Source organism: Podarcis muralis, chromosome 10 (genome assembly GCF_964188315.1).
Source record: "Podarcis muralis chromosome 10, rPodMur119.hap1.1, whole genome shotgun sequence".
Classification (NCBI taxonomy): domain Eukaryota; kingdom Metazoa; phylum Chordata; class Lepidosauria; order Squamata; family Lacertidae; genus Podarcis; species Podarcis muralis.
The window spans coordinates 46746311-46764608 of NC_135664.1; the positions used below are offsets into that span (position 1 = coordinate 46746311).

The 18298-nt window shown below is 44.5% G+C and overlaps 1 protein-coding gene across 2 annotated transcripts in view; it reads right to left on the reverse strand.

The window, feature by feature from the left end:
• CACNA1I (calcium voltage-gated channel subunit alpha1 I) overlaps window positions 1–18298 on the reverse strand; it is a 293249-nt gene that overhangs the window by 104287 nt on the left and 170664 nt on the right. For both annotated transcript variants that reach the window (XM_077934953.1, XM_028745913.2), the window contains exon 5: window positions 8522–8619. In XM_077934953.1, coding sequence (XP_077791079.1) covers window positions 8522–8619 — 98 coding nt within the window. The remainder of the gene's footprint in view (window positions 1–8521; window positions 8620–18298) is intronic.

The window sequence follows — 18298 nt, forward strand, 5'->3', positions numbered from 1 at the left end:
TTTTTGCAAGAGCCATTCTACCCATCGTACAGAAGGAGATGTTAGAATTCTGGACTACGGCTACATCTATACCAGCACTATGATACTATTTTAATAGTCATGGCTCCCCTGAAGCATCATGGGAGCTGTAGTTTGTTAAGGGTGAGCTGTAGTTTGTTAGGGGCCCCCTATTCCATTCACAGAGCTGCAATTGCCAGAGTGGTTTAACAACCAATCCCTGTTTCAAATGAACTCAGGGTGCCTGGCCACCCTGGGCACTGACAACTGCCATTATGCTGCTGCTCATAAGCATTTGAGTGCCTTTATCACAGCAAAATTGCTCTAGTTAATCTCTTTTAAAAATTGTGGCCAACAGGAGACTCTACACCCTGGTCACATGATAATGCTTCTGGACAACCCATTCCATTCTGAATTAAGGACCTTAAAATAGGAATCAATAAAACATTTTGACAATATTTCATCCCTTGAACATTTTGTCCACTATCTCAGCCTATGTATGCCTTCAATTTACTTATCTTAAAGTACTTATATTCCACTGTTTCTGAACAACCAAATAATTCAAAAATCTTTGATGTATTTACATTTACATAGGTGGAGCCTTTTCTGACCAGTCCATGTTCGTTTCTGTCTACTTTCCCCTCGCTCCTTTTACATCCCTTTATATTATTCTTTCCCCTTTGCTAATATCCACGACTCTTCCAATTTTAGCATCATCTATGAATGTCATTAACAAGTATGACTCCTCCATGAAGATTATTAATGAAGATATTAAATAAGGTTTGTGGGAAGGACCCAAATGTTCTGTCACTAATCTGTGCCATGTCTCGCTAGACACCTGCTACCAACTCAGACCATTTCCAATTTTTCATTATTTTTTCAAACACAATCCTCTTGCCATTTTTCGGTTATTGCTGCTTAGCACTTATAAAGCATTTTCTGAGTGCTGCATTAAAAGATAAGACAGTCCCTGCTTACAGACTCAGAATCTAATAAACATGATACAAAAGGAAAAGGGAATGAGGAGGGGAGAGGAAAGCAAGCACTGGAGCACTTGATGTGACAACGTTTCTATGCAAATGAAGAAACCAGAAGTTTCCCCCCTCATATTACTAACAAAAGTGCCTCTTTGATCAGAAGTACTGAAGATGTGGCTGGAAATCCCTGCATTTATAATAACTGGAAAAAGAAACACATTAAAGTAAAATTAATCCCAGAACAGTGCTGGTGCTACAGAGATACTGATGTGGCAAAGAGGACAGAATATTAAAAAAATGAATGCTTCATTTATATTTCTGATTTTTATTCGTGCTTTAACAGGTTATAGTTTGGTGTAACAGTAGGGAACTGGTAAATGTTAAGACGATTTAGAAACAATAATAAAATATGCATACAACAACTAATAATGAGATACTGGGAAAATGGGGCTTTGAGTTTGGCTCCCTTATGTCCTGCACCCACTGGACTGAAAAAGATTGCTCAGGAACCAGCATCAACATTTCCATGCCAGCTCCTGTGCAGACCTGAAAATAATTTTCAGGTAATATAAAATAATTTTTCCTGAAAATAATTTTCAGGTAATATAAAATAATAAAATAATTTTTCAGGTTTGCCGATGCCACCGGTATCAAATTATTAGGTGCCTGAATTTGTCAAGGCCTGAATGCCTATTTCAAGAATGAGGATGCACAAGCTCCACAAAATGTGTCTGGAAGCTGGCCCAACATGTCTAAAAGTTTTCCCCCAGACACATTTATTACCTTTCCAATATTACATTTTCTCACATCTTTAGGCATGGACTCCCAAGACTGCACTTCTGTGTTTAAAATAACGTGAAAGGCAACCCCGAGGAAGCAAACCCTACCATAAATCTTTACGTATTGTCAGAAAGAGCGGTGATGAATGGCTGAAAGTGTCTCACAAAACCTTACGTGGAAATTGCTTCTGTGTATCTGAAACAGGTAAGCAATCCCACAGAAGCTCCACAAATTGTTCTTAGCGCAATGTAGCAATTCTCTATCTACAGAAACCTGTTCCAAACACAAACACTTTTGAGCGTCACTGGAAGGAAATCGAACCCAGCACATGGATACACAGATGAATAGGTGAGTCTATGCAGATAGCATTTGGTTTTCAGCTCTCAATATTTCACGTGTAGTAAATATTGCTTAGCCTCCTTCTCCCTAAAACTCCTCCTAACTCTTTTTACCCCTAAGGAATGTGAGACCTGCATGTTAAAAACTGGAATAAAAGGGTGTGGTGGGAGAGGGAGTTTCAGGTTAAAAGTGACTAGCAGGCAAAGGTTTTGACTCTCCCTCTGTCCCTGACCTTTCCAGGTGCAAAGGATCCCCTCTCTATCCTAGAGAACCCACCCAACTGCTGAGGTCACAGAGGCGCCAACTTGAGCAGAAGATTGGGAAGGCGATGACATGCACATGACATGCGCGTAACACAGGGAGGAGCCGGGGTGGAGCCAAATGTGGCGGCAGCACAGCTGCTACAGCTGATGGCTCCTCCTCTCTAGTGCTCCGCCTCTTCCTCCTCCTACCACTGTCATTGGCTGGGGGCTGCTTCCCCCCTCCTTCAGGAGAAGGAGTCACAAGCCACTGAAGCCACGCAGTGCTGCTCTTGGCTCCGCAACTGAGTGGTCTCAACATTGGGGTTGTCCTGACACCCCCAAAAAATATTTTATTGGGGCGACTGAAGAGACCTGGGCCCCCTAAAGTTGATGCCTACGTAAGGTCAACATGGGAGGCCCCAATCGCTCTGTGGCTCACTCTTTTAGGAGGTGAGAATGAGAGAAAGATACCTTTCAGTAGTCTGCACTTATAAGTAAACCACTCAAATCCAAACCTTCCAGGCTAATTGCACAGAGAAGAACATATACCGTATTTTCCCATCTATAAGACACCCCCATGTATAAGACACCCCCTATTTTTGGGGACACCGATTTAAGAAAATGGAGAAGATGGTCCCGTGTATAAGACGCCCCCTAATTTTTGACATTATTTTTTAGGGGGGAAAAACTAGTCTTATACACACAAAATTACGGTACTTTGAATTTTGCACTTATCTGAGCTTTGCGATACTGTTCTCAGCTCAAAAGCATAACAAAAATGCATGAAATCATATGTTTTAGGATAAAAATATTTAGAAAAGGCATACATTGAGCTAAAATAATCTATTTAAATATATATTTTGTGGTACATAGAGCGATGTATCAAATACTCAAACTCTCTACAATGATATAACCAAAGTAAAAACAAACAAGTCCATGTATGTGCCATAGTAAGACTGGTGATATTTTAATTGTCCATCCTAGATAATGAACTTCTCAAGCTAAAGTGAAAAACAGGAATGAAGAAAAAGCACATGGCAGGGACTGGGGCCTACTAAGAGCTTCTCTCTTTTTTTGCAGGGGTGGGTAGAGGCAAACTTTGTACAAGGCCAGAGCCACAATCCTCTGTACTCACTTGGGAGAACGGATGGAAAGATTTGTTAATTTCACTTCTCTTGGTTTCTCATTTCCCCAATAACAAATTCAGTTCAATTTTGCAGCAATTTGTGATTCTTTTCTTTTTATAAAAGCCCTCATGAAAATTCTTCAGCATTTTAGTGTGAATTTGCTCCTCACAAACACATTTTGTATGCAGCACTGACCAATGTACACAGTTCTGCAATCAATTTACCCTAATATAATGCATCTTTGTTACGTTATTTTAACCAATATGTCCATTTTTTATGTGCACTCTCTCCTAATGTAAACCATCTTTGGCTGGAGAACTGAATCCCAAAATTTGGGCCAAGAGTAAATTTTAAAGGATGGCTATATTCCAGTTCTCATATTGCTTTGGAATGTGTGGATTTGATAAGTTCAGCTTTTCAAATGCAAACTGAATCTTATTTTTCTGCCATCCCAACTCAGTTGCAGTTCAGGAAACAGGCACAGGAATGAAAAGAACACTGTATGAGCCATTGTGTTAGATGGCCTACTATCTAGGGTCCTGGAGTGTGGTGTGAAGCAGGAGTCACCCTAATGCTTCAGCAGAAAGGCAGGATAAAAATATAAAACAAGGAAAACATATAAATAAATACATAAAGATTTAATCTATTGAACAAAGCAATGAAAGGGGGTTCCTTATACAGTGTGATCTGCAAATCCTCACTTTACCCTTCATCAGGCAAAGGAACCCTGTCTTTTTTTGGTGACCCTGCACAGAAATAGTTATTAATAATTACTAATTCATTACCAGCCGCTGTGTGATGCCTAGTTGGGCAAACACTGCTGGCATTATTTGATCGGAGTTAATAAACACAGTGGAATACCAGCCGTGCTGCAGCCTTGGCTCCGCATTGCCCTCAGGAGGGAGGTTATATTTTAAAGCAGCAAGAAGAACACAATCCCTGCTTCTATTCTATTGTGCTCTCGCACTTTCCCTCCCTAGTAACTATTCTACTGAAACGCGTCTGTTTCTCTGGCCTGAAACCTGACATGTTGGGGAGGGGGCTCCATTAAACTATACTGTGTGTGTATACAGAGAAACTGCATCCCGGTTCACACCGTCGCCTAGCAGATTCTGATGGTTCAGCTCCCAGTGGAGCCTGACTCATATTTATATATCATGCACACAGAGCTGCAGAGGAGGAAGCGGGGACAAAAGTAGAAGCAAGACGAACTTGGGGGAGGGGAAGGTGCCCATTATCTCACTTCCCTCCATGTAGCATAGGTCTTAGAGTATTTTTAGATTTCAAGGGGAGTCATGCAGGAGACAGCAAATGCCGCGCTCCTCGTTCCTAACATGCAGAGCAATGGCACAGTTTTAGGACTGCTTTACAACAGGTTGCTTCCTTGCATAGATATCACTCCCAAGTTGGGAAAAGGAGGCACACCATGCACACATCACCGTATGATTGGTTACATCAAGAATGACGAGCCCTTGTCAGCTCGAGAGCTGCGTTCCCTTCTGGGTAACTTTCCAGAGGCGGGCAGTAAAAGCAGGCAGAGCAATGAATGCAAATTTTGCATTTGCACAGTAGACACGTCCCTCTCTGTTCTTCATCCAGGGAAGCAAGAGGCATATCAGAGTTCAAGGACACCTTCCAGGCGGTCAAGAACACTCAAAGACAGTGTGAAGCAGGGCCAGTGAGGGATGTGGCTTCGGGAGAGTCCTGAGGCCCAGATAAGGAGACTTGGATGGCCCTGTTTGGCTCTGGGCCTGAGGTTCCCAACCCTTGGTTAAATGTTGGAACAGGTATTCATTCATCAGACATAGCTAAGGCTCCATCTGCACCATACATTTAAATCAGCAGCAAACCTCTTTAAACAGTGATGGCTTCACCCAAAGAATATTTCGAACTACAGTTTGTTAATGAGGGTGCCGAGAGTTTTTAGGAGACACCTATTCCCCTCACACTGCTGCAATTCCCAGTGCGTGGCTTAACAATTCTATTTCCTGGGGGGACACAGAGAACTGCAGAAGAAGAAAGGAGATTCCTACTAAACATTAGGAAGAATTTTCTGATGGTAAGAGCTGTTCTGCAGTGTAACTAACTTCCTTGAAAGGCGGTGGACTCTTCTTCACTAGAGGTTTTTAAACAGAAGTTGGATGGTTATCTGTCAGGGGTTCTTTAGCTGTGATTCCTGCTTTGCGGGGGGTTGGACTAGATGACCCTTGGGGTCCTTCCAACTCTACAAGTCTGTGATTCTAAGTATCCAGGGAAGAAAGGTCACTTAATAATCTACTGAGCAAGGCTTCCTAAATCAAAGCACATTTATAACAGGGAATCAAACCAATAAAATGTCTGTAGCTTCTCCAAATGCTACCAGCACAGTCCAAGAAAACAGGGTAAGGGCTGGAAATTCTCCCTTCTTTGCTTAAGGCTCTAATTTGCTGCTGCAAAGCCATTATCCATACACATACCAAATGCTTGTAAATTAGACTTCCAGTGAGAATGTTTACATTTGGCATTTAATTCATCTGACTACGCCTGAGGCTTTGCTACAGGCTCCTCCATAGGCTCCTGATGTTACCTGGACTAGTTGAAGGAATATAAATCATATTATTCTGTGCTTTAAAAAGCTCTTTTCAAAAAGTACTGGAGTACTGAAAGTAGCTTAATACAGAGACCACGATTTCAAAGCAGGCCTGTGACATGGGGCCCTAGTAGCAAAACCTTAGGGATTGGGGGAGAAAGGGGAGTGTAGGGGACATTGCCAAGTTAAAAAAAACCACACCTAACATCTTAGCTTCAAGGAAAATGGAAAAATAATTACACACTTCCCGCATGACCAATAAACACTAGCGCCCCAAGGGGCAACCTTCTGGTGAAATCCCAAAACTAGTTCCAGAAATGGTCCCTAGAGTTCTTTGAGCATCACACTTATACAAGATACAATCCGTGGTCCTTGTTGCTTTGCCACCTATATTAGGAACACAGGAAGCTGCCACTGCTCCACTTAGCTCAATACTGTCTATGATGATTAGCAGTGGTTCTCTCGGTTTTAGTCTTTTCTAGTCTTAACTGGAGATGCCAGGGATTTAAATGCAGACCTTCTGCTTGCAAAGCATGTCCTCTGAGCTGCACCCACCAACCCCCCCCCCCATGATGCGTATGCTTTCCTTATCTCTGCTTCTCTTGGCTAGGCTGCTACAAACAAAGGAAACTGCCATATACTGAATCAGAAGATTGGCCCATCGAGCTCCATGTTGTCTATATTGATTGGCAATGTGTCTCTAGGATTTCAGGTGGGATCACTCACAACTCCACCTGAAGATGTTAGAAGCTGAACCCAAGACAGTGGACCCTCCGGATACGAACTTAATTCATCCCGGGGGTCTGTCCTTCCCCCGAAAAGTCCGTATCCAGAGGCGCCACTTTTGTGCACACGCACAGCGCGATGGAGCGCTTCTGCGCATGCGGTGAAACCCGGAAGTATACACTTCCGGGTTTGCCGCGTTCGCAACCCAAAATTACGTCACCCAAAGGTAATGTAACCCAAGGTACCACTGTACCTTTTGCATGCAAGGCAAAGGCTCTGCCCCGTAGTCACGGGTCTGGGGCTTAGCATAGCCACAGCAAGTATTGCAATGGTGTGAGAAAGATGTGGAAGAGTAGAGGGAGCAGCAACAAAAGCAGCCCTCTGTGTCCCAACTCTTCTTAATGCTGCCCTAGCCCATGGGTCTAATAACAAGTCCCTTACACAGAAGTTATCAATAAATGTAGAACAAGCCCAGGGGGAGCACAGTAAACCTAACTTCCTTCTCTACAGCAGGCAGATCTCCCAAAGACTCCAGTTTCATAAAAGGAAGAGCAGTACAGGTTTGAAGCATCCATAATCAAAGCTGTTTACTCCTGTCTCTCAAATTCCCCCTGTCGCTGACACAACCATTTGGCGAACACCCCCCCCCCCCACTCTCTAAGAGGACCACAAATATGAGAGACTTTTTCTCTAAAATTCTCAGCACTTACACCATGACCCACAACAGGGTAATGTCCTAGCCTGAAGTGGGTCAACTGTTGGCACCATAACCTTTCCTAAATGAAGCATTCTGAATAAACAGACGACCTGATTTGTTTGCACAAAGCTTGTGCCATGGTTAGACTATGTCTGGTCTTTATTGAGCATTTATTCCAATCTGTTTACAGGATAGTCGTGCGACAATGATAATTCATTCTGATTCACTTGTGTGGGGTTCACACGTTCTCTGATTAATTCTTCACTCATTCCACACCTTTCAGTGCATTTCACCATCACTTTCCTAACAGCAAAATGTTCTTTGACAGGGCCGGTTAGGGGAATCCCGCCCGTATCATCTACCAGATTCCCCTTTACCCATCTGCCTGATGGTGCTTCCAACGAACCCCAAAATGCTGGTGTAAGGCAGAACTTCCTTTTGCAGAAGCCTTGCTAAGTATTTCTTAGTACAGTGGTACCTCGCAAGACGAATGCCTCGCAAGACAAAAAACTCGCTAGACGAAAGGTTTTTCCGTTTTCGAGTTGCCTCGCAAGACGAATTTCCCTATGGGCTTGCTTCGCAAGACGAAAACGTCTCACGACTTTGTTTCCTTTGTCTAAATAATAATTCGCAAGATGAAAAATTCGCTAGACGACAAAACTTGCGGAACGAATTAATTTCGTCTTGCGGGGCACCACTGTAAGGCCTGTTCTAAAGTCCCTTTAATCCCAGTTTAGTGTTTTAGCTCAGAATTTCTGTTGTGAATGTTGCCCTTTCTCCTAAAAGGATTTTGCTCATGAATTCCCCAGACAAAAGTTCAGGGGGGGAGGCGGGGGAGAGAAATCAGCATAGTCTGGGTTCAGGTACCGAGTAGCTGGAAGGGACTGGATGTGCTGGATAAGCTGATTTGCTCCCCTTGCACAGACAGCAGTGCAAATGGGTGCGAGAGACGCAGGTGCCATGTGGCTAGTAAGTTCTGAATGTGCTAAGAAAAGAGGAGAGAGAGAGAGAGAGAGAGAGAGAGAGAGAGAGAGAGAGACTGAAAGAAGAAAGGCAGATAGACTTACTAGGCACACGGTTGATGGCTTTGAGGGGCCTCAGGACGCGCACAGTGCGGATTGCAGACAGGTTGATATTCTGGAGATCCAGAGAATACTCCACCATCCTGCAAAAAACGGAGAGAGGAAAGATAATGGAAAGTGAGAGACATGCTTGAAACTAGCAGGGGAGATGAGCAAGGCAGGAGCTGAAGCTGTTCACACAGGCAGGATGGCACAAAATCCCTTCAGTGTGTCATTTCTTCCTCATCAGACTATCCTGAGACTTTGCCGGTAAAGAAGTATTAGAAATGAAGCACTGCTCCATGCATGCTAATCATCTGTGAGTGTGCCTCCTGCCCACTCGCCAAGGCTGGAGTTACCAAGCAAAGGACTGACATTCAGGGCGGCATATCTCACGCTGCATGTCAACGAAGGGGTGTTGGTGAGACGATTGAGACAATGATCAGAGCATGGATCCCCTCTGGGAGACCCTTAGAACTGAGCATGAGCACCTGGTGCTTCACAGAAGCAGGCGCCAAAATCCCACGGTGGAAAATCGAGCTGCCACAATCCATGCCCTTTGGAAGAGAGAAGAGCTGAAAGAGCAGCTCTGATAAGCTGTCAGGAACTCCTAGCCCAGAGACTCCGCTGAGCCCTCTTCCTGGCATTTACCTGCTTTGTTTGTTGCAAGGGATAAGGGGCTTTGCTGTGGTTATAGAACATGCATCCCCCCCCCATTGCCCTGGAGGCGGGAAAGAAAAGATCAACAAAGGGGCCACCAAGCCAAAGTGAGCTCTTGAACCACAGAGGCTTGATGGGGGAGGGAGAAAGGTTAGCCTTACACTGAGCACAGTGGCATCAAACAGATTTCCTGACCCAGATGGTGGCACTTGTGTATGCAATACATATTTTCTAGGAGTTTCCTTGGATATAAGAAAGCAGATACTGCTGTTTAGAGATGAGAAACTGGTGGTGGGAGAGATGACGATGACAAAATCTGACTCCCAAAGACCTCCCTCCTCGCATCCGGTCCTCTGAACCCATAGGCCTCTCCCTTTCTGTATCACGCAACTGCCTTTCAAAAGCCTTTGGAAACTTCACGTTTCTCTGGAAAGAGACACTCATATCACTTCCACTCTCCAGCACTATTCCAGCTTCACTGGTGGTTACCAATTTGTTTCCAAGCCAAATTCAAAGTGCTGGCTGTAACCCATAAGCAGAGGTGGAGCTAGCTGCTTTGGCACCCAGAGTGGGCACATGCTGTGCACTTGGGTGCGGGGTAGCCGCCAGTGGGGGTGAGGCTAGCGTCCCAGAGGGGGCTCCACCCGCGGCAAGCATCCTGGGGGGGCACCACCCATGGTGAGCATCCTAGGGGGTGGGGCGGTGATGTCACCCTCCTTGAAGGATGACACCTGGCGCGGGCCGCACCCACCACACACCCCTTCCTCCACCAGTGCGCTTAAGACCTTCGGAGGTCTGGGAATAGGAGATCTGAAAGACCTCTCCCCTCCCCATGAACATACCTGTGTGCTCCCCTGTTGATTGTCCCCTTGACATTCAAAGCATGGTGGATATGAATCCCCCCCATCCATATATATATATTTTACTATGGTGATGAGAGCCTGCCACTGCACTTCACTGCTGACCTTCTGACAAGCAGCAAAAGCTGGGTTTTTAAAGAAGATCTTTGGGGCTTAAGAAGTAATTATTTGGTGCTCTTCCAGATTTTTTTGGGGTGTGCATGTCTCTGGTTTTGTACTCATGTTGGCTGTGTTTTATGTATCATTGTTTTAAACTGCTTTGTTACAATAGTTTTATTAATGAGGTGTCATGAGCTGCCCTGGTGGGCTGGTCTGATAGAAAGGCAGGGTAGAAAGGTCAACTAAATAAGCAAGTAAATACACAGAGCTGTCCCAAGCATGGTGTAAAAGTGATGCTGAGTGTGTTTAACCCCCTGTTCCCAATTTCCCATGCCTATGATTCATTGAACTGGCTTTATGTATAAATAAAATTGCCTTACTAGTCCAATCAGCATTAGCAAGTCAGGGACCCATGGCCTAGGTTTTGGAGATGTAGCTTGCACGAACCTCATTTTATAGAATCATAGAACTGTAGAATTGGAAGGGACCCAAAGCATCATCTTGTCCTACGCCTTGCAAAGCAGGAATCACAGCTAAAGAACCCCTGGCAGATGGCCACCAAGTCTCTGTTTAAAAACCTCCAATGAAGTAGAGTCCAGTGTTTAATGGAAAGAGCTGTATTTGAATAGGTAATTTTTTATGGCGCACATGGCATTATGCTTCAATCAGGCCTCACACCTGATTGCTGAGATGCTGACGAATTATTTTTAAAACAATTTCCTTCTTGCTGTGAACAGCAGCAGGAGTTTTGGCAGTGTCCTGTTTTCCATAACAACCTGTCTTAACCTTGACTGACCCTGAGTGGCACAGAGAGGAAGGAACACAGCCGAGACTGAAAGACCAGCAGCGTAAAGCTGCATTGATACTGAACCCAGACAGGGTCCAACACTGAGCCTGAATTAAAGCCTATCAGCCAAGAGCGCTGTGAACCAGAACTTTCAATTCGGGACCGCCAAGAGAGCACTCCAGAGTCAGATTCCTGTGAGGAACCTTTCCCCTTTACAATAGAAACCTCATCCTCCTCACCCCCATGGCTGTTTGGCAACAAGGGAAAGAAACACCCAAGGTGGAAGATGTCTGGTAAGTAATTGAGTGGCAAGCTCTGGGCCAGAAGAATGTTCCTTTAATATTCTGCTGGTCAGGAAGGGAGCAGAGCCTTGGAGGGGTGATCTAGCCCAGGGAAGATAAAGGATCTCAGTTGAGGTCCAGAGCTCATACAGAGCAAGATGTTCACTTGCAGCTATCCAAGGTCCTGAAATTCCAGCCTGCCACTACAATCTCCCTAACTATGTGACTTGACAATTGACCAGGTGAGCCACCGTCAGACAACTTTCACGAGCCCTGTGGGCTCATGGTCAGAACAGAACAGAACAGGGGGAAAATCTGAACTCTTTAGTTCTGTTTTCTGTTGTCTTGGATCATGCACAGAACTGAACAGCTAATGAACAAAAGGCGAGGTGGAGAATCTGTTGCTGTTCCCTCTGGGAGGGGTGGCCGATGGAGCACTTCACCTGCATCTTAGCTTCCTAATAGTGCTGACTCTTCAGCCCTTGCTTAAATGGAGCTATGCCCCCTGCTAAAAACTGGCTTACCAGAACAACTGCCAGAATAATACACTCACATGACGTTTCAGCCCACTGTAAAATAATGCTGTCATCCTTGTTCATATCCCACCCCTACCTTCTGTGATGGTTCTTTCCTGCTCACTCATTCCACACATATCCAAATTCCAACTTCTTTCTTTGCTAAGGGCATACACGGCACCCTGAACTGCTTGGGGGAGATAAACTGCAGTGGGTTCTTTCCACCCTGCTGCCTTTCATCTTTGAGAAGGCACATTTGTCCTATTCCTAGTGGGCTGGACTGACTGGCATTAGGAGCCTAAACCATCTCCACCTAGCATCAAGCAAAGCTGAGCAAGTCCTCTGCTCTGAATGAACCATGCACATAGGATGATATATCCTTACTTCAACCAGTTTGGCTCCAATAACGTTCTAGGAAGGACTGGTATGCCAGAAGGCAAATAACGGAGGGACATGAGGGGAATAGAAACTGAATGCATGTAGGCAGTAGTGTCTGGATCTGCCTCTCAGGGCTTATTAAAAGTTGATTTTCTCACCATCAGGCCATTCCCAAGGAAGACTAAGCAGACTTCTCTCAGCTGACTATGCTGGAGGAAATAAGTGCAGGAAGGAAATGTGAGCTGGGATGAGGGATTCAAGAGGAGACCTCCGATGGTCACCTTGAAACCTTCAAGGAAAACTAATTGAAACACCAGAAGCAAGGGAGTATAAGGCCTGAAGAAGGAGACATTTCCCACAGAGCCTTCATAAGTCAGCATTAACTTTTTAAAAAGTCTTAAGTGTTTTCATTTATTGCTAGCCCCCTTGAAAGGTGGGATCCTAATATCTTAGGTAGGGGGAGTGGGGAGGATAGAGAATCAAGCCAGAGGAACCCAAGTCAGAGAGAGGGGTTTGGTTTGGAGCTGAGGTGGTTGCCAAGCACAGAGCTTTCCAGTATTGCATAAGGAAAGGGTATAGCAGGAGCTGAGGAGTCTTATGTGGAAAGAGAAACATGTGGTTATACAGGTCTAATCCTGAGTGGAACAGAGGCTCATGAAGCCTGACTGGCCCATGGTCTCATTCCATCTTAGTCACAGGGAGACAGAGATTGGCTTATAGAGTATTTTTGGACATGTAACTTAAGTGGTCTTTGAGAGCTCCTTGTATGCTGTTTATGAGCATGTCTGGTCCTTGTTAAGGCAGAAGGGAGAGTGGAAGAGAGACATTTATGTAATGCAAATGTGCATTCTGATAAACGACTGGATGCGGAGGGAGGGTGGGCATTCACAGCACAAACTGAAAGAGGGGAAAGAGTCACTTTAAGCACCCTGTGTGAAAATGCCCCAGCAGGCCAATCGTATGTGCTCAGATATAAGTCTGTGAGCTCAAGCAAATGTGTGCATAGGATTGCAGCCTTAGAGTGACTTTGGATTTTATGAATCTTCCCTGGAGGAGATTTGTGCCAAGTGCCCTCGCTGGAAGTCAATAACAAAATCTCTGCTGGCTTCGATGAGGTGAAAGTCTTGTTTCAGGTATGGCTGCATCTCTATTGCAGGCTTGACCTGCTGCACCCCAATTAAGGGAAACACAGACAAACAGAGTATCTGGGCTTTCACAAAACCTTGCAGCCTACGCAGCAGGATTTTTCCCTGAATAACCTTTAAAGCAGAGCAGTTTCAAGAAGCAGCAGGGTGCGCACTGCTGACTGTGGTGTGGGGGAGGCTGAGGGCCGGCTCAGGCAGTGACAATGACCTAGCAAAGACCCCTCAACCTGAGAGCTGTTAAAAAGGAAATATTTTGTTTCTTTTCTTTTTTAAAAATTCATTAAGGGGTGAAGAGGAGTGACTCTTCCATTCTTCGGGGCACTATCACTTCAAAATGCTCCCATTTAGATGTACTATTCCATTGCAATAAAGGTCACTTAATACAAAGCCAATGCATTTTAAGACCAGAATGGAGAAACCATTTTTTAAATCTGAAATGAGGGTGTGGAGGGAAAGCCTCAAAGTCAACCTGAAATGGAAACAACCTATTTACAACTAGATGAACGTGCCACTTAAAATTAATAATGAACCATTTTAATTTAAAACAAATTAAGCTCCTGGGTGCCTGTCAGTCATTACAATGGCTTATACTAATTGGCCTGACTGCTATAAGGAGGGGGGGGGGGGAGTGGCATGTTTGCCTCTTACAGGGCAATGACTTAGAACATGGCTTCTTTTACTTTAGTTTGCATCTATAAAGAAAGAACCTGTAAAAATGTTTGGAGGCTGTATGTCATGGAATGTCAGGTGCTCAGGGCTGGCTTCAGACATTTTGCTGCCTGGGATGAATGACAAGATGGTTCTGCCCCCGCTTCCTTGGGGAAGGGCTATAGCTCAGCTGTAGATCACCTACTTCATAGCATTTCCAGGAAAAGCTGAGTGTGATCCCTATTCTAAAATCCTGGAGAGCTGATGCTAGTTCCCCACCAACATCTGGTTGGCCACCATGAGAAAAGGATGCTGGATTAGATGGGCCATTGGCCTGATCCAGCAGGCCGTTCTTACGTTAATCAGCGAAGACAATATTGAGGTAGATGGGCCAATGGTTTGACATAGTATAAGGCAACTTCCTCTATTCCTACGTGCAGAAGCTGATAGGACTGGCAGCTGAATCTTGCTCCAGCAACAGGACAGCGCACCTGAGGGCAGAAGGCTACCTTAGGGGATGCTGGGTAGACAGACAGTACAGCATATGCAGATCTCTCCTCCAAGACCTCAATGCTGCTTCCTGCTACTCAGGATCTGCAGCCCAAGGTGGCTGCTTCCTCCCTCTGTCTAATGGTGGGTCTGAACCGGAAAGCGCTGTGGGGAGGGCTGGCTGATGGCTTCCTTGGCCTACTTGTGAGCTGCTTTGGAAGCATCTAGTTTGCCACTGTGGGGAACCGAATGAACATCTGGTCTATTCCAGCAGGCCTCTCCATATGTTCTTAAACCCCTCTTTATGGCAGGCACGTCAGCTATCGCCAGCGCCTCTTTAGGGAAGCAAGGAATGAGGCTGAGTGTCACAGGAAAGGGGATCAAAAGGAGAACCCAAATCTCTGAAGCCTTGCTCCTGAACATTCAGATCAAAAGGGATTAGAGCTGATAGAATTAATTGGTATAATTAATCAATTAATTCATGAATCATGTTAAAATTCAGTGCGGTCCCCTGTGGAAGAATTTGCAGGGCTGATGGCACTGTCATAAACAATTTATGTTCTTTTTCCCAAACAGGTGATGCACTTTCCAAACAATAAATGGTTTGTCTGTGAGAGTTTGACAACAAAGCCTTTTCTCCTTCATTAAATTGCATCAAAATGCCACATGCACTGAAATACTGTCATAGGTATTTTAACCAGTTAATGAACTGGCTCCACTGAAATATGGTTTTGTCCTGCTCTTTCATGGTGAACGCAGGAGTCTGCTTACACAAAGCCCTTTTTCCTTGGCACGCTGTAAGAAACAGTTCATCTGTAATACTTCACCGATGAATATTTGTGTGCCCGTTCATTGAGTGGTGGGGAAATATTTGGTCTTGCCTGGGCCCTTGAGGAAGAGTGACAGGGCATTCCACAGCCCAGGGGGTGTGTGAATTAGTATCCACAAAAAGCACCTTTCAAATACCCACTAAGAGAAGAGGAATACACCTAGACCTTTCCCAAGGATGCTTCTACATTCTCAGGACAACTCTAGCAACAACTCTAATCCTGAAAGTTAGCCAGGCCAACAACAAGTGCATTAAAGTTGGCAAATGACTGACTGATGAGTTCAAGAACCAAACCCTATTTGAGAAGGGGGCCATCGCTCAGTGGTGAAGCCCATGCTTTGTGTGTAGAAAGCCTCCATTTTGCCCCCAACCACCCAGGTCTCACAACTAAAATGAGCATGTATGCCAGTGGACTCACTTCAAGCACGAGCATGTCAAGCAAGTGCTGCTATGCTCTGAGAGTGCTTTTTCTAAGTGCATCAATCTATTCAACTGGAAGACTGCAATGGATCTCCTGCCTTGCATCTTGAGAGGCCTCAGGTCTGGTTCACTCATGCATGCACATCATTTGATGTATTGTAATGCATTTTCAGCGCTGTTGTGTACAAGGCACTGGGAGAACACACAATGCCCCAGACAGAAGAACCGTCACCTCAGAATTGTCCAATCATGGATGGAAGTCAATGTTTGATGCTGCATTCATCAAGCAGTCAACGTGTATGTGCAAATCCTTCCTCTGCATTTGTGGGTATGCTTGCATACTATCGCTTGCCTCATTCCTCTCTCGCACCATCAGGGCAGAGGGCAGAATTCTCCTGACGGTTGCCATGTGTATCCACAAGGAATTAGAGAACCCACCATAGTCTCCTCATTACCCGAAGCCACTGTAATTTAAGCAAACATACTTATTCTTAAGAGGAATACGTATGTTACAAGAAAGTCTATTCACCAGTGTCCTTATTCCAAGATAACAGCACAGAGAAAATGTGGGAGATTTATGAAGCCAATCAAAACTGTGCATAATTGCCAGTAAGAAAGGCGTTAAAAACCACAGAGGAGAGTCAGATTGGTTATGACCCCTCACCTTTGGGGAGGAAGGAAAAAAGGCTTGTTTCCTGTTCCTTTCCCTCTCTTCTTCTTGAGCCATGTAAGCTGAGCACATGTCCGAGGCTGGTGCTTCAGAATCAGACCACATGTTTGAGACCAAGTTCTTTTTTTTGTTTGTGTTGTTTCTGCTGTAGCACTGAACAATGCACGAGTGAGACCTGTGATTACTACAAGTAAAGCATTTAAACTTACTAAATGTTGTTGTCTATTCACTCCGAGAGGGGTAGAGCCAGGTGAGAATTGTAAGTGCTCAATAGCGGGACATTTAAAGGTCTAACAACAGCTAGCCCCCATACTTTGCAAATGCTGCATAGATCTATGTTTTAAACTCTGCTGGTGGACTGTTTTGGCTAAAGACTAAGTTCAAAGCCCCTCCTGCTATTTTCAAATTCAGGGTCAGCCATTTTTTCTTTGCCGTTCCCCACAGATGTGGGACTTCAGGATTAACCTGTATTCCCCAGTTAAATGCTTCAGTCCTCATGCCTACTGCATTTACAGGCCAGGGGCCATTTTGAAGCAAATTCTTCTCAGCAAGGAGATCCCCCTAAGAACAATCAACTACACATCTTCTAATCTAACACAATATATGCTGTCATCTGCCAGCAGTGCCCTTTTGCTGTTTGCATAGGCTGACTAGCCAGGTCTTTACATAAAGGGATACATGGAAACGAATCAGATATTAATAAACGTTTTAAAAAAACAACAACCTCAAACAGAGTCCACCAACATGAAGCTGCCAAACTGGAATGCCTTAGCAAATTTGACACTTTGGGATTCAGCCTCAACAAACGCAGGATACGGCTAGCTCATTACAAGAAGAAATTGTCTTGGCTCGTGTTATTGATCATTCTGTGCCTAGTCATCAGACTGGATTCTGTATTAATGTGTGCTCTGAATACAACTATAACATACCCATAGCTATCTCTTGTATTGACCTTTCCCTCTCACTTTGTAAAAAGAAAAAGGGGAAAACCAGATTTTTTTTCTTTCCTCCTCCTCCTCGTGTGTGTGTGTGTGTGTGTGTGTGTATAAATAAAATATTGCATATATATATATATATATATATATATATATATATATATATATATATGCATCTAACAAAGCAGGCTCAGGCCCACAAATGCTTACAATGCAAGAAATGTGCCAGCTGATTCTATGTTGGCTTTATTGCAATTGACCAACATAGCTAATTTTTCTGGCATTTGTTACAAAAGGAGGGGAACATAAATGGGGCAACAGAACATTTCTGCATTCTAGTGTGTCTGATTCTAAGAAACATAGGTTCAAATCCCAGCTTCAGACAGCCCGGCATTCACTGAGTCTGATTCTAAGAAACATAAGCTCCTCTCTCAGCTTCAGCTTCCCGTCTGTAAAATGGGTGAACTATTTCATGGGGTTACGGCAAAGATGAAGCTTATCAAACACTCTGCAGATCAGAAGTGCTACATGAATGCTTAATTATAATGTGCTCCGACTCTTTTCCAAAAATAAGACATTTTGTAAGTTCAACAGTACATAATTACATAGCGAAGGCTCCAAGCTTGAGAGCTGTCAGCACCTAATTCACTTCATGCATTATTAACTATCAAAGTTTGCTCCGGTTGCTGAATCAGCTCTTCTTGCTCAGCGCTAGGCCCTAGCCTTGTCCTTCCATGCATCTAACCCAAAGGCTGCCTGCTCCCTGTGATCCGTCACTCAGCGCTGCTCCCAGTCCAAAAGATAAAGAGAGCATGTGTCAAAACCTTTCACAAAGGGACCTGTCGGAGGGACAAATGTTCCAAAGCAATCAGGTCAACCTGTTGATGTGTTGTGATTGTTTTCTCCTTCCCTCTCCACACTCCCTTTCCATCTCTTGCCCCCCTCCAGCCTCTGCAACCACATCTATCCCTTTTCTTGTTTGCTCACATTTGGAGTAATAGAGTGAAATGAGTCGTTTCCTGAAATGCAGTGGCATAGATGCAGCCCCCCCTGGAGCTCACAGAGAG